This window comes from Malus sylvestris, chromosome 8 (genome assembly GCF_916048215.2).
Source record: "Malus sylvestris chromosome 8, drMalSylv7.2, whole genome shotgun sequence".
NCBI classification, from domain to species: Eukaryota; Viridiplantae; Streptophyta; class Magnoliopsida; order Rosales; family Rosaceae; genus Malus; species Malus sylvestris.
In genome coordinates, this window is record NC_062267.1 from 28,082,814 (window position 1) to 28,095,832 (window position 13,019).

At 34.2% G+C, this 13,019-nt stretch overlaps 2 protein-coding genes across 3 annotated transcripts; both read left to right on the plus strand.

The window, feature by feature from the left end:
* Positions 1–2,642: 2,642 nt before the first annotated feature.
* LOC126631506 (NAD(P)H-quinone oxidoreductase subunit 2 A, chloroplastic-like) lies at positions 2,643–5,629 on the plus strand. Its single transcript, XM_050301625.1, has 3 exons — positions 2,643–2,672; positions 3,408–3,458; positions 4,655–5,629. The coding sequence occupies exons 1-3, from the start codon at positions 2,643–2,645 to the stop codon at positions 5,441–5,443; spliced, it is 870 nt and encodes a 289-aa protein (XP_050157582.1). The 3' UTR covers positions 5,444–5,629.
* A 4,010-nt stretch (positions 5,630–9,639) lies between these two features.
* On the plus strand, positions 9,640–12,360 carry LOC126631268 (probable WRKY transcription factor 9). Of its 2 annotated transcripts, none has more exons than XM_050301442.1 (5): positions 9,640–10,023; positions 10,187–10,324; positions 10,516–10,908; positions 11,073–11,186; positions 11,348–12,360. In XM_050301442.1, exons 1-5 carry the CDS (start codon positions 9,718–9,720, stop codon positions 12,113–12,115), a joined length of 1,719 nt encoding a protein of 572 aa, XP_050157399.1. In that variant the 5' UTR covers positions 9,640–9,717; the 3' UTR covers positions 12,116–12,360. The 2 variants fall into 2 exon arrangements, with proteins under 2 accessions (XP_050157399.1, XP_050157400.1); XM_050301443.1 differs by having other exon boundaries at positions 9,641–10,017.
* The last annotated feature ends 659 nt before the right edge of the window (positions 12,361–13,019 follow it).

Sequence of the window (13,019 nt, forward strand, 5' to 3'; positions counted from 1 at the left end):
ATTAGAAGATGTTAAAAACACCAGGAACAAACGTAGAATGAATATTTATTCAAATATTTATAACAAGTATTTTACAGTTTATTGAAAACATCGAATACAAAATGAAAATTATCTATTTTCTGTCTAAGTGAGAGTTGTGACCTAAGCAGGTACCCAGGCGAGTCTAGGTGGGCTAGACAAGCGCCTAGACTTGCTCTTTCTCAAGTTTCAAATGCCTAGGACTAGGAGTTAATCTCCGTGGGGGGGATGCCGCTTGGCTCATGTGCTAGTAGGAATTTTTAGAATAATGTTATTTATTATTGTTGGATGAGTTGAAATTTTGATATTTATGTCTATCACATGAATGCTGAAAACAGTCCAACTACTCCATTACACAGATCTTAAAATTTAAACTCGTAATAAATAGAGCGGTGAAAAAAATATTACCCTAGAGAGAGACTCAAAAATATGAAGGAAACGTACAATTACAACTTTTAAATTAATCTAAAGGTGAGAGTAAAAATGTACATGCCACTAGATGGTACTTAAGAAACAAGTTTGGGAGAACTTTCCAGCCTGTGCTTTCATTTCTTATAAAAAAATTTAGTAGAATTCTAGCAAGGTTCAAGTCGACCTACGTAGGAAGAGGATATTTGTGCATGAAACTATCCTGAAAATACTTTCATAATTTCTATTTATATATTTAAGCTCACAAAATTCACTTATTTATTTATTTGTTAATATTTGATCTAACCTCATAAATCTATTTAATACTACGAAGTACGGTCTACTACGAGTTTAGATTCTTCTCCACTTCCAAATGGGTGGTCATAAGTTTGACTTTCATATATATAAAGAATTCGATGTCAGATTATTGTGGATGTACCATCGCCCTCACCATATGGTAATAGGTAATAAGGGACCGAATCAACACAGCTTCTAGCAACAAATAGTAAGAAACCTTATCGACTTTATGTGATGTTTTGTGTCAATAAAATAAGAACATGTAGATAAAAATTTGCCTATTTCTTTATTTTATTGACATAACTGTCACCATGGTACCATACCAGTGCTATACAAGTTCTTCTCTCCAAGTAGACAACTTCCAACCGAAAATGGAAACAATGGAATGGCCTTAGTGCATGGAAGCCTAGCTAAGTTAATTACATTGCCTCAGTGCATGGAAGCCTAGCTAAGTTAATTTGTGTGTGTGTGTGTGTGTGTGTGAAGCCACCAATATTACGTAGTTAAGCATCAAACTTCATTTGGATCAAACAATGGAAACTTTCACGTTATCTGATATTTTTCAATGAAAATTCTTTCGCTACATGAATAATGGAAATTTCCAGGTAATTATATGATATTATCAATAAAATTGCTTTTACAACAAAGTCATGCCACCACAATTGCGATATCCATAATTAAGTAGTAAACTGAATTCATGTGAGTCACTTTTGAAACATTCTACGACCAAATCAAAGACTACTACCACCTTGGTTTTATCTTCCGTCTCTACAATGCATTTTAAAAAATTTCCCATCCATTTGCACTGAATTTCTCTTAAGTCTAAAAAGCTTAAACTTTCCCTTGGTAATAGTGGACTGTATAATATATACATGTATACATGCATGCATCCGAAAGATGGAAATAGAAAGAAAAAAAGAATGGCACACACCACACACACACACACACACAAGCTCTTAGGAAATGGATCTCCACTCATCTCCAGATTGAACTTCAACGATATGAACTGTTTATTTTGTAAGTCTCGATGCATAGATCATTCTTGTAAAAATTCAATTCAATCCGAAATCATTTCCCTATTTAATTGTCACGATAAAATTTCAATGTTTTCTAGAATATAATATTTGTCAATTTCTTCGAACTCAATTAAGTGGCTCAAATATTTTTGATTTAGCTGATATTCAACGTGGTGTGAGTCTCACAACTAATCTTAAAAAGAAAATAAAAATCCCTACCCTTGAAGGCTCATATAATACTATATATATATATATAATGAGAGCCCTAAAACGGTAAAACATTTTGAAATGCCAAAAATGTCATCACTTCATATATATATATATATATATATATATAATGAGAGCCCTAAAATGGTGAAACATTTTGAAATGCAAAAAATGTCCTCACTTCATATATCTATATATAAAATGAGAGCCCTAAAACGATGAAACATTTCAAAATGCCAAAAATGTCCTCACTTCATATTCCGAAATGCCAAAAATTTCCTCACTTCATACGCATGGATAACTACCCATAAAAAATCCGTTGTTTGAATTTGTCGCCTGAATCGTGCCCTCATATTTGATGTGGGCGGTGACTTTGTACAGCTGGCTGGTGTGATTTGGGGGTGTTTCAGTTATAATGGGAGACAAGGCACATTAGGCATGGGGCAGCAAAGTCAAATGGGATTAGGATAGTATAGTTTTTGCTAATTTATGGGATTATAAGTCTTCCTTTATTTTTGTTTTGATGTGATGAAACAAGAATGGGTGAGTAAATTTTACTCCAGTGTAAGGTAATAACATGAGAATTTTTCTTATTAATGTTTTTTCCTTTTTTTATTCGAAGATAACTTTTGATTTATTTTCATGATGCTATTTCAATTTCTTCTCAATGAAAGCACATAGCAAAGCAACAAAGCTATGGCGGTGGGAATACTCGTTCTTAGAAATGTATGAATTTGTGATATGAATTAGGTGATTGAAGTTGAAGACATTAATCCATACATAATGTTTCTGTTGTCCGCCCTGCATCAAAGGTGAGAAAGGCTTCTTCATGTAGGCCTGATTGAAAACACATTCATATTTTTTCATCGAAATTCCTTCATTTTACATTGCTATTTAATCGTTTCTTTATTGTTCTCTCATACAAATTGTTCTTTGCGGTGCAAAAGCTACAACACAATAAGCATTTTAATTGGAATATTTTTCTTATTTCTTTGCTCAATTTCTTCTTATAAGGAAATCTATGAAATGATTATTGTTGGAAACTGAGTGATACCTATGTGTTAAGGTACTTCTCCAATAAAATGTATATTCTTGCAATCTTGCTAATGAAATTAGCCATAAACGTGATACCAATGTGTTAAGGCTTCTATCAAAAACACAACTTCACAAATTAAATAATCACAATAAACGGCCATTAATTAAAAGGTATCCTTGCATCAAGTCATAGAAGAACTCAGAACATTTGATTACTAACAGAACTTAAAGGAAGTGCGGTTTGATGCATACTTAATTTATTTGGCTTTATTCATGGATTTTTTCCGGCATTCTTTTGAGAGCTGTAGGATGATTTTATTAGAAATACTGTTTATTTTGTACCGTAGTTTAGTGTATCCTATTATTCTTCGTTTAAGAATTATTTCTAACACTTTACTTTTCTTCATGTTTTTATTCAACTATCAGGGAACATATTGGAGTAAAAGTGTTGTTGTAGGTAAATTGTCTAATTCAAAGGTACATCTATTACTACTGCTCTCAACTAATATAATGATGCTTTGTTTTTTTTGGTCAGACTTCTAATTTTCTCATTGTTTGTAGATTCGCAATGAAAACTTGAAGCATCATGTCGAGACAAATGGATGGCAACTATGGCGTTGATTTTGCATGAAACTTTAACTTATGGATGGATTTTTTTTTTTAATGTTGGTAACTACAAACGTGTCTTGGAAACATATTATAAGGTTTTCTTTAGTTTTCATGGATGTATTATAAAAAAAAATCATCTTTGTTAGGTTTTCTTTCCTTTACATTTTTTTCCCCACGTATGTTTGTGAGATGCACTGCATGTGGATAAGAAATAATAAAAAGAAGGAAAAAAGAAAGAAGAACTCATCTTCTTTCTTTTATCACTTAGAAGCCGTGCGAGATGAAAGTCTCATGCACGGTTTTGAATTAAAAGGTACATGTATTACTACTGCTCTCAACTAATATAATGATGCTTTGTTTTTTTATAGTCAGACTTCTAATTTTCTCATTGTTTGTAGATTCGCAATGAAAACTTGAAGCATAATGTGGAGATAAATGGATGGCAACCATGGCGTTGATGTTGCATGAAACTTTAACTTATGGATGGATTTATTTATTTAATTTTTCATGTTGGTAACTACAAACGTGTCTTGGAAACATATTATAAGGTTTTCTTTAGTTTTCATGGATGTATTATAAAAAATTTCATCTTTGTTAGGTTTTCTTTCCTTTTCATTTTTCCCCTGCGTATGTTTGTGAGATGCACTGCATGTGGATAATAAATACTAAAAAGAAGGAAAAAAGAAAGAAGAACTCATCTTCTTTCTTTTATCACTTAGGAGCCGCGCGAGATGAAAGTCTCATGCACTGTTTTAAATTAAAAGGTACATGTATTACTACTGCTCTCAACTAATATAATGATGCTTTGTTTTTTTATAGTCAGACTTCTAATTTTCTCATTGTTTGTAGATTCGCAATGAAAACTTGAAGCATCATATGGAGATAAATGGATGGCAACCATGGCGTTGATGTTGCATGAAACTTTAACTCATGGATGAATTTATTTATTTAATTTTTTATGTTGGTAACTACAAACGTCTTGGAAAGAAAGAAGATGAGTTCTTCTTTCTTTTATCACTTAGAAGCCGTGCAAGATGAAAATCATGCACGGTTTTGAATGAGAGAAAGAAGTGAGGAATCATCTTTTCGACTATGACTCTTCCACTCCAGTTGTTGCTTTTCCTTATGTTTCTTCGAAAGTAGCTGCTTCAGCTTCAGCCACTCGAATTTTTGATATTCCTTTCTATTTCTCATCAAACGAATGGCATCTTCTTCTGGAAATCTTAGTTATTCTTATCATAATATTGGGGAATCTCAGTGCTATTACTCGAACAAGCATGAAACGTATGCTTGCGTATTCGTCCATGGGTCAAATTGGATACGTAATTATTGGAATAATTGTTGGAGACTCAAATGGTGGATATGCAAGCTTGATAATTTATATGATGTTCTATTTCTCCATGAATCTAGGAACTTTTGCTTGCATTGTATCATTTGGTCTACGTACTGGAACTGATAACATTCAAGATTATGCAGGATTATACTCAAAGGATCCTTTTTTGGCTCTCTCTTTAGCCATATGTCTCTTATCCTTAGGAGGTCTTCCTCCACTAGCAGGTTTTTTCGGAAAACTTCATTTATATTGGTGTGGATGGCAGGCAGGCCTATATTTCTTGGTTTCAATAAGACTCCTTACGAGCGTTGTTTCTATCTACTATTATCTAAAAATAATCAAGTTATTAATGACTGGACGAAACCAGGAAATAACACCTCACGTGCGAAATTATAGAAGATCCCCTTTAAGATCAAACAATTCCATAGAATTGAGTATGATTGTATGTGTGATAGCATCTACTATACCAGGAATATCAATGAACCTAATTATTGAAATTGCTCAGGATACCCTTTTTTAGCTTCTAGAATCTATTTCTTAGTTCAAGATCCCTCTTACTAACTGGAATCAAAGAATTTGTAGATCTGTTCCGCCCAAAATGGGAATGGGCTAGGGTTATGAACTTATAATCTATAATCTGATGATCGAGTCGATTCCATGATTATAAGTTCATTCCATACCGAACTAGACTGGAATAGGGTTATATACATTCTAATTATGAGAAAGGGTCATTCGAGCGTATCTAAATAGGTACTATGTTTACATATGGATCCCTACATCGTTACATTCCATTTAGGATTAGGAATACGCGTAATAGGACCTGCTTTTTACATATCTCTTGTTATTTGGGATGGGACCCTATTCACCTCACCTCTTTGGGATTCTATTGAATCGAGAAATTGGTTTGATTGTCCATCTTTATGATATAATATATAAAAGGCATCCTCCGCATAATTCAAATTGAAGCAATTGGATGTCCAACTAGGTCCTATATGACATGACTGATAAATAGAAATACTCTAACACTCCACCTTTGTCATATATTTCATACATCGCATTGGATAAGTATCATATTCATGGAATACGATTCACTTTCAAGATGCCTTGGTGGTGAAATGGTACACACGCGAGACTCAAAATCTCGTGCTAAAGAGCGTGGAGCCGTGCAAGATGAAAGGGTGGGGTAGTTTAAAAAAAAAATAAAAAAACATCAGGGAACATATTGGAGTAAAAGTGTTGTTGTAGGTAAATTGTCTAATTTAAGGGTACATGTATTACTACTGCTCTCAACTAATATAAGGATGCTTTGTTTTTTTATGGTCAGACTTCTAATTTTCTCATTGTTTGTAGATTCGCTATGAAAACTTGAAGCATCATGTGGATTCAAATGGGTGGCAACCATGACGTTGATGTTGCAAGAAACTTTAACTCCTGGATGGATTTATTTATTTAATTTTTAATGTTGGTAACTACGAACATGTCTTTGAAACATATTATAAGGTTTTCTTTGGTTTTCATGGATGTATTATAAAAAAATTTCATCATTGTTAGGTTTTCTTTCCTTTCATTTTTCCCCCGCATATGTTTGTGAGATGCACAGCATGTGGATAAGAAATACTAAAAAGAAGGAAAAAATTGAAACCAAGAAGTTAGCTTGGTCTTAGAGAAGAATAGTTAAGCAATTCAGTACTGATATTTGAAACGTTACACACAAAAAAAAATAACAAAAACAAGAAGTTTGCTTGGTGCTCAAATTCAGAGGAAGCCAATGCGATAGTCAAATTTATTTTTTATTTTTATTTTTTTTCCGACAATAAAAAAATATATTTACAACGTGAATAAAACAAAGAATGAAAAGGAGTTAGCTCGGTTTTGGACTTTACGTAAATGGTACATCCTAGCTACTACAATGAAAAACCACCACCGCAATTAAAAAAGTCTCTTGTAAGGGGGAGTAGAACATATATAAAATAAAACATTACTTTACACAAAGTGAAAACAAAAAGCTTGACAAATATTTAGATCATGCATGACAATGAAGAAGTCTTTCTTGACAATTACAATGAAAAACAACTAAGGAAAACACATCCTTGGAGGTGTTATGCGCCTGTGACTAGAAAATGCCTCTCACACATTGAAGGTGTCTAGTAAAAGATAGGATATATAAAATATGGGTGTTGGCCTCTTTCAATTTCGTTGGAAAAATGAGTGTTAGTCATTCAAAATCAAAAACTTTGAATGGGCAAATATGAAAACAACTAACCAACACATTTTTAGGGACGTATAACGCCTATGATGAAAAAATACCTCTTGTATATGCGTGAGTGCGTACGGAGAAACTAGTATATATATAAGTTTTCGTAGTTAACGTGGGAGGTAGTGGGATCGGATATGTTAAAATTAAAATAAGAAATAATTGTTTATAAACATAAAACTGTCTATCGGGGGAAGTGGGAGGTCTTCTTGTTGACAAATTCAAGATCTGATCCCAAGGTTTCTCTTGTTTTTTAGGATTTCGTCCGGGGCTCGTGTTGCACAGAGGAAGATGATGTCAATATTTTAAATTGGTTTTTCAATTGAAAAAGTATCAATTTGGATCTAGTTTTGATTGCAACTATATAATAGTGCCGCAAAATACAGCGTTTAGGGATCGATCACGAGTTCTTGATCGTCAATTTTGATGATCCTGTTAACAAGCAAATTTTTTTTCTCGGAGATGTGAGAGATTTATGATAAATTACATCGTCGGTCAGTCATAATAATTTTGTATTAAACTCGTCATAATATTTCATGCTAATTAGGCCTAATACTAAGTGTCGGCTAACGAGCATTTTAATATGTTACAGAAAACGTCTCATGCTAATTAAATAAGCTTGGGGTTGTCTTCATAGCTAAATTTCATAAAAGTCCGTTCATGGCTAAATTTCATAGTTATAAAATAATTCACTATATATTGTTGGCACTTAGTACTACGGTTTAGTGATATTCATTTTCACTTGTAAGTGAGATGTCTTATGTTCAATTCTCGTCAAAGGCGAATTTAAACCACATTATTGCTAGCCCATTGTGAGGAACCCTCTCCCCTATTTAGTGTAGATAATATCGTTTGTTCAAAAAAAAAAATCACTATATATTTTCTTCTTCATAAAAGATATTTACAATAAATATATTAAGATGAAAACTAATGAAAATGACTTGAAAACTTTGAGGAACCCCCTCCCCTTTAGTGTAGATAATATCATTTGTTAAAAAAAAAATCACTATATATTGTCTTCTTCATAAAAGATATTTACAATAAATATATTAAGAGGAAAACTAATAAAAAAGGCTTGAAAACTTTAAGTTTTAACAATAAAGACAAAATAAAAGGTAAAGTGAATAGTACCAGGATTGACTTTTTAGTGTAAAAATGTGGGTTTTCGTTAAAGTAAACAGTAACGGGAGTTTTTTGTTAAAGTTCCCCATATTAAGTTGTCCACCTTTTCTGTTTAGCCATCACAAATTGTTAGGTGTCATTAATGAATCATGACATAAGGAAACTCTGAAAAATTAGTAATTACTAATCTTCATTAAAGGGAGAATTGAAAGATAGTTTCAATCCACATACAATCGATTAGTAAGAGTTTTAATTGTCTACTGTCTCGCTACTAGGACCTAATGGATCGTACACTGTGTAAGGTAAAAATTGAAAAATACAATGGACTTAAGTAAGTACAATTAAATGGTTTAATTGTTTATGACTAGGAATAGTTAAAAACAAACAAATAAGTTTGTGTTAAACTTTGAGTTAGTTTTGTCCTCATTTAGGGTTTTTGTTAGGAGGAACTGGAAAATGAAAGAAAATTCTTGCATGCATGTAATGCATAACAATTGGGGTTGTAGAAGTTGTATGTATTATGTCCACGCGTGCACGGCAAGAACGGCGTTATTATATTCAAATCGTGTGTATATATATATATATATATATTAGGCAGCTGCCTAAGTATTAGGGTTAACGGCTTTCCAAGTCCACATAGGGGCTATATCTGTACCTTTTTATCGTTCTGTTGCAACTGCACTACCTTTGCAGCTCATTTAAGTTTTGTGTAGGCGGATTTTTAAAATAAGATAATATAAAATTGAATGTGTGAATCGCACGATGGTTGTCAGAGGAAAGCTGAAATACTTATGTGAGTCTTCTCGACTCCCAAAGTTTATATTGGCTAGCTAGTAGATGGCTTTGCTCTGGATTTAATTTAACATGCCACGAAGAAAGCCAACTAACCTAATATTTTTGTTTTCTTTTTAAGAGAGCAAATTACGATTTTAATTATATTAATAAAAAGAACGTAATTTTTCTTCAAATGGTATGTAACATTGAGTGACGCTGAAAATGAATGGATGAAGTTGAAAATAAAATATCTAACAGTTGTTTAAATCAAAAACTAAAACACCCATAATACTAAGTGCCACGTAGTAATGAAGCCGAAGCGGGCTGACAAAAGAAAGAGTATAGTTGGGACTTAGATGGGGAAGGACTGGATCGGCATTGCGCCATGATGAGCGCCCTTCCATTTTTATATGCGTGGGGTGTCCTAGTCAGTGGTAGTATTAAAATGTAATGTGATTCCATTAGTCTTTGATTAATGGAGGTTAATTAATGAAGGGCCCAATTAAAGTCAAAGCTTAGATGCGTCCTTGTTCGTCTAATAATACGTCGTTGAGACGGGAGATTTGACTTCGGTGCCTAAAAAGGAGCAAAAAAACAGAAAGATAGAGAGAGGGGAACTGATTCTGCAACTTTGTCTTACTTCAATGGGGAATGGAGACAAGGAGAAAGACTTGGATGTTGATCTCTCACTCAAAATTGATGCAAAAGAAGAAAAACAAGAAGAAGGTGTAGGCGGCGAGGAAGAAAAAGAAGAAGAAGATGCTCATCGCGTCAACGATGGCGTTGAATCAACAGCAGCAGAAGAAAAGGAGGATGAGCAACAACCAGGAGTACAGAATAAGAGGCGAAAAACAACGGAAACCGGGGCCGGGGAAGTGGAAGACGATGATGTCTCAGTAGTCGAAACATCGGTGCAGGAGAATAATATGAAGACGGATCAAGAGGTACAGGTAGAATTATACATACAGCTAACCTATATCTATATGAGATGCATTAGACAAGTTTTGTACTTTCTTATTTTTTGGATAAATTAGAAGTTTTGTAGTTTAATTTTGATAATTTATTAACCAATTAATTAACTAAATTACTGTCATACATGTGATGTTTTACTAGTTAAGCGTTTTACAAATGGAGATGAGCCGTATGAAAGAAGAAAACGAGGTTTTGAGGAAGGTCGTAGAGCAAACCATGAAAGATTATAATGATCTTCAAATGAAATTTACGGTTCTCCATCAAAGTTGCCAAAACAAGGTACTTAATTAGTTTAATCCAATTTTAATTTTGTTATTAACATCCTCCCTTCTCTTTTTTGACTTTTAATTAGATGAATAATTACAGTTTCTTTTTTATTGCTCGAGTTGCGTGTTTTGTATTTCCACAAGAAATAATATTAATGAATTAGAGTTTTGTTAATTAATCATATCTTAATTTCGTTAATTTAGGATCCTCAAACCTTTCTATCACTTGCTGGTAACGATCCCAACGCAGTTCAAGGACCCAGGAAGATTACCAAGATGTCAGATATTCGCCATAGATCTCCACTGTTACCAAAACGTGATGATGAGAGTCAACTAGGGTTGTCACTGAGGCTAACCAGCTCTGCTACTACTGCCAGTCAATTAAGGGGAAGAGAAGAAGGAGAAGAAGACGATGATGACAAAAAAGAGATCAATAACAAGGAAGGATTGACGAGGACTACTAGTCTTACATCATCGTCAGTGCAACTGCAAAACAAGTTACAGCGGCCGGAATTGGCCGGAACTCCAAGCCACGGTGGCTCCCAACCCAATCGAAAAGCTAGGGTTTCGGTTAGATCAAGATGTGAATCGGCCGCGGTGAGCACTACGTTCCATTTGCAACTACTACTAATTAAGCACTACTCGGTTTCTTAAGATAACTTCTGTACATGTTACGTTAGGTTAACTTCATGCATACAATATAGACTATATAGTAAGTAAGAATATCTTTTAATCGCTAATGTTTTTAAGCTATATTTCAGATAAATGATGGGTGCAGTTGGAGGAAATATGGGCAGAAAATCTCAAAAGGAAACCCTTGCCCACGAGCCTATTATCGTTGCACAGTAGTCGCGGGATGCCCAGTCAGAAAACAGGTATATATATAGGGAAATTCTACATTATCATGTAAAAGAAAAGGTACTGGTAGGATGTTATGCACGAACATTGTTCGATTAAGAGGTATTGATGTCATTTATTTTAAAGGGTTTGTAGACTAATCCATATATGTTGATGTTTTGGATGGCATATGTTGTAGGTCCAAAGATGCCAAGAGGACATGTCCATACTTATAACAACTTATGAAGGAACACACAACCATGCTCTTCCAGTTGGTGCGACGGCCATGGGTGCAACAGCCATGGCTTCAACAGCTGCTGCTGCAGCTTCCTTTATGTTACTAGATTCAAGTAACCTTCATTTAGCAGATGGCACACCCTCTACTTACACCCAAGCATCCCTCCCTTACTATCATATGATGAACATGAACCCTTCATCTCATTCCTCGTCAAACTTGCGAAGCGTCGATCCTCATGACCCTTCCAAAGGACTTGTTCTTGACCTCACGAACAACTTCTATGACACCATGGGTGGCAGCTCCTCATCTGTACCACCAGGTTTTAGTACTAATTGGTTGATGAGCAGCACTAGCAGCAGATCTGCAAATTACCCTAGCAGTACTAGTCTCACCAACCGTCTTTTGGATAACGGCAGTAGATCAACCAGAGTGGCGCTAGGGGACGAACAGAAAGGTAATTGGAGATCAGGGGAAGAAAATATGTCCATGGCTGAAAATGTAAGTGCCATTGCTTCAGATCCCAAATTTAGGGTTGCTGTTGCAGCTGCTATCACATCCCTTATTAACAAAGATAACCATACAACAACTAGTCATCCTGCGCCGAATGCTATTGCCCCAAGAGATCATGGAGACAACAACGGTAGTTCATCTACTAGCAACCTTTGGGCTATTGATGAACATTTTCTCTCATCCAACGGTAAGCTCATTCGCAAAAACACCTCAGAATAATCCTTTTCTTAATATTTTTCCTTTTTTTTTTTGTTCTTTTATATTGTATGTTATATTCTTAATTAATAATCCATTTGTGCAAGATTACCAAAAAAAAGAATCCATTTGTGCAAAGGGAAATTTATGGGTAATCACATAAAATATTATGTGCCATTATCTTTCTACATTTGGTTCCATTTACTTAGGAATATATACTATGTAATGGATTTTTGTAAATGCAATTATTATTCATCATCTTTAAAGCACCCATGTGAATAAACTTGATGAACAGTGTATCATGTATATGTGCATGAATAATGTTACACTTCACATTTTTTGTACTACATTTGTATTGTCTCTTTATCAGAGATATGACTCATCTACAAATATGAGTCTCATCTCTATTTGAGAGGTGGTACAAATGTAGTATGGAAAAAAGTAATGCTAGAAAAACTAAATTTGTAGACAAAATTATATGGACTTTTTTAATGGTTAATTCATCATTATACAACGTTATACGGGTCTTTACCACACAAACTAAAAGAATGAAATATACCTGCTTAATATTGTTCTCTTTCTTTCTATCGGCTTATCTAACAAAAGTTTGGAAACGAACTAACTATTAAGCAACATTGCTTGCCAGTACTGGTACACAAGGTTAACCAAAGTCAATGAATCCATCTACGTCCTACCAAAACCAATAGAATTTTGTTGTGACGACAAAATCACTATTGACACAAGTAAGCTGCTTGTCCTGGAAAAAGTAGAGAAAAACTTGGACCTGGTAATTAGAACGCATTTCATACCGTGATTGAAAGTGTGAAATGTCTGTGTTATCAGTGCGATAAATCACAACAATGTCTCGAAGGCTTTCAGCAGCAGACGCCTTAATTGTATCAGCCTAATAGGTATGTAGGTAACAGAC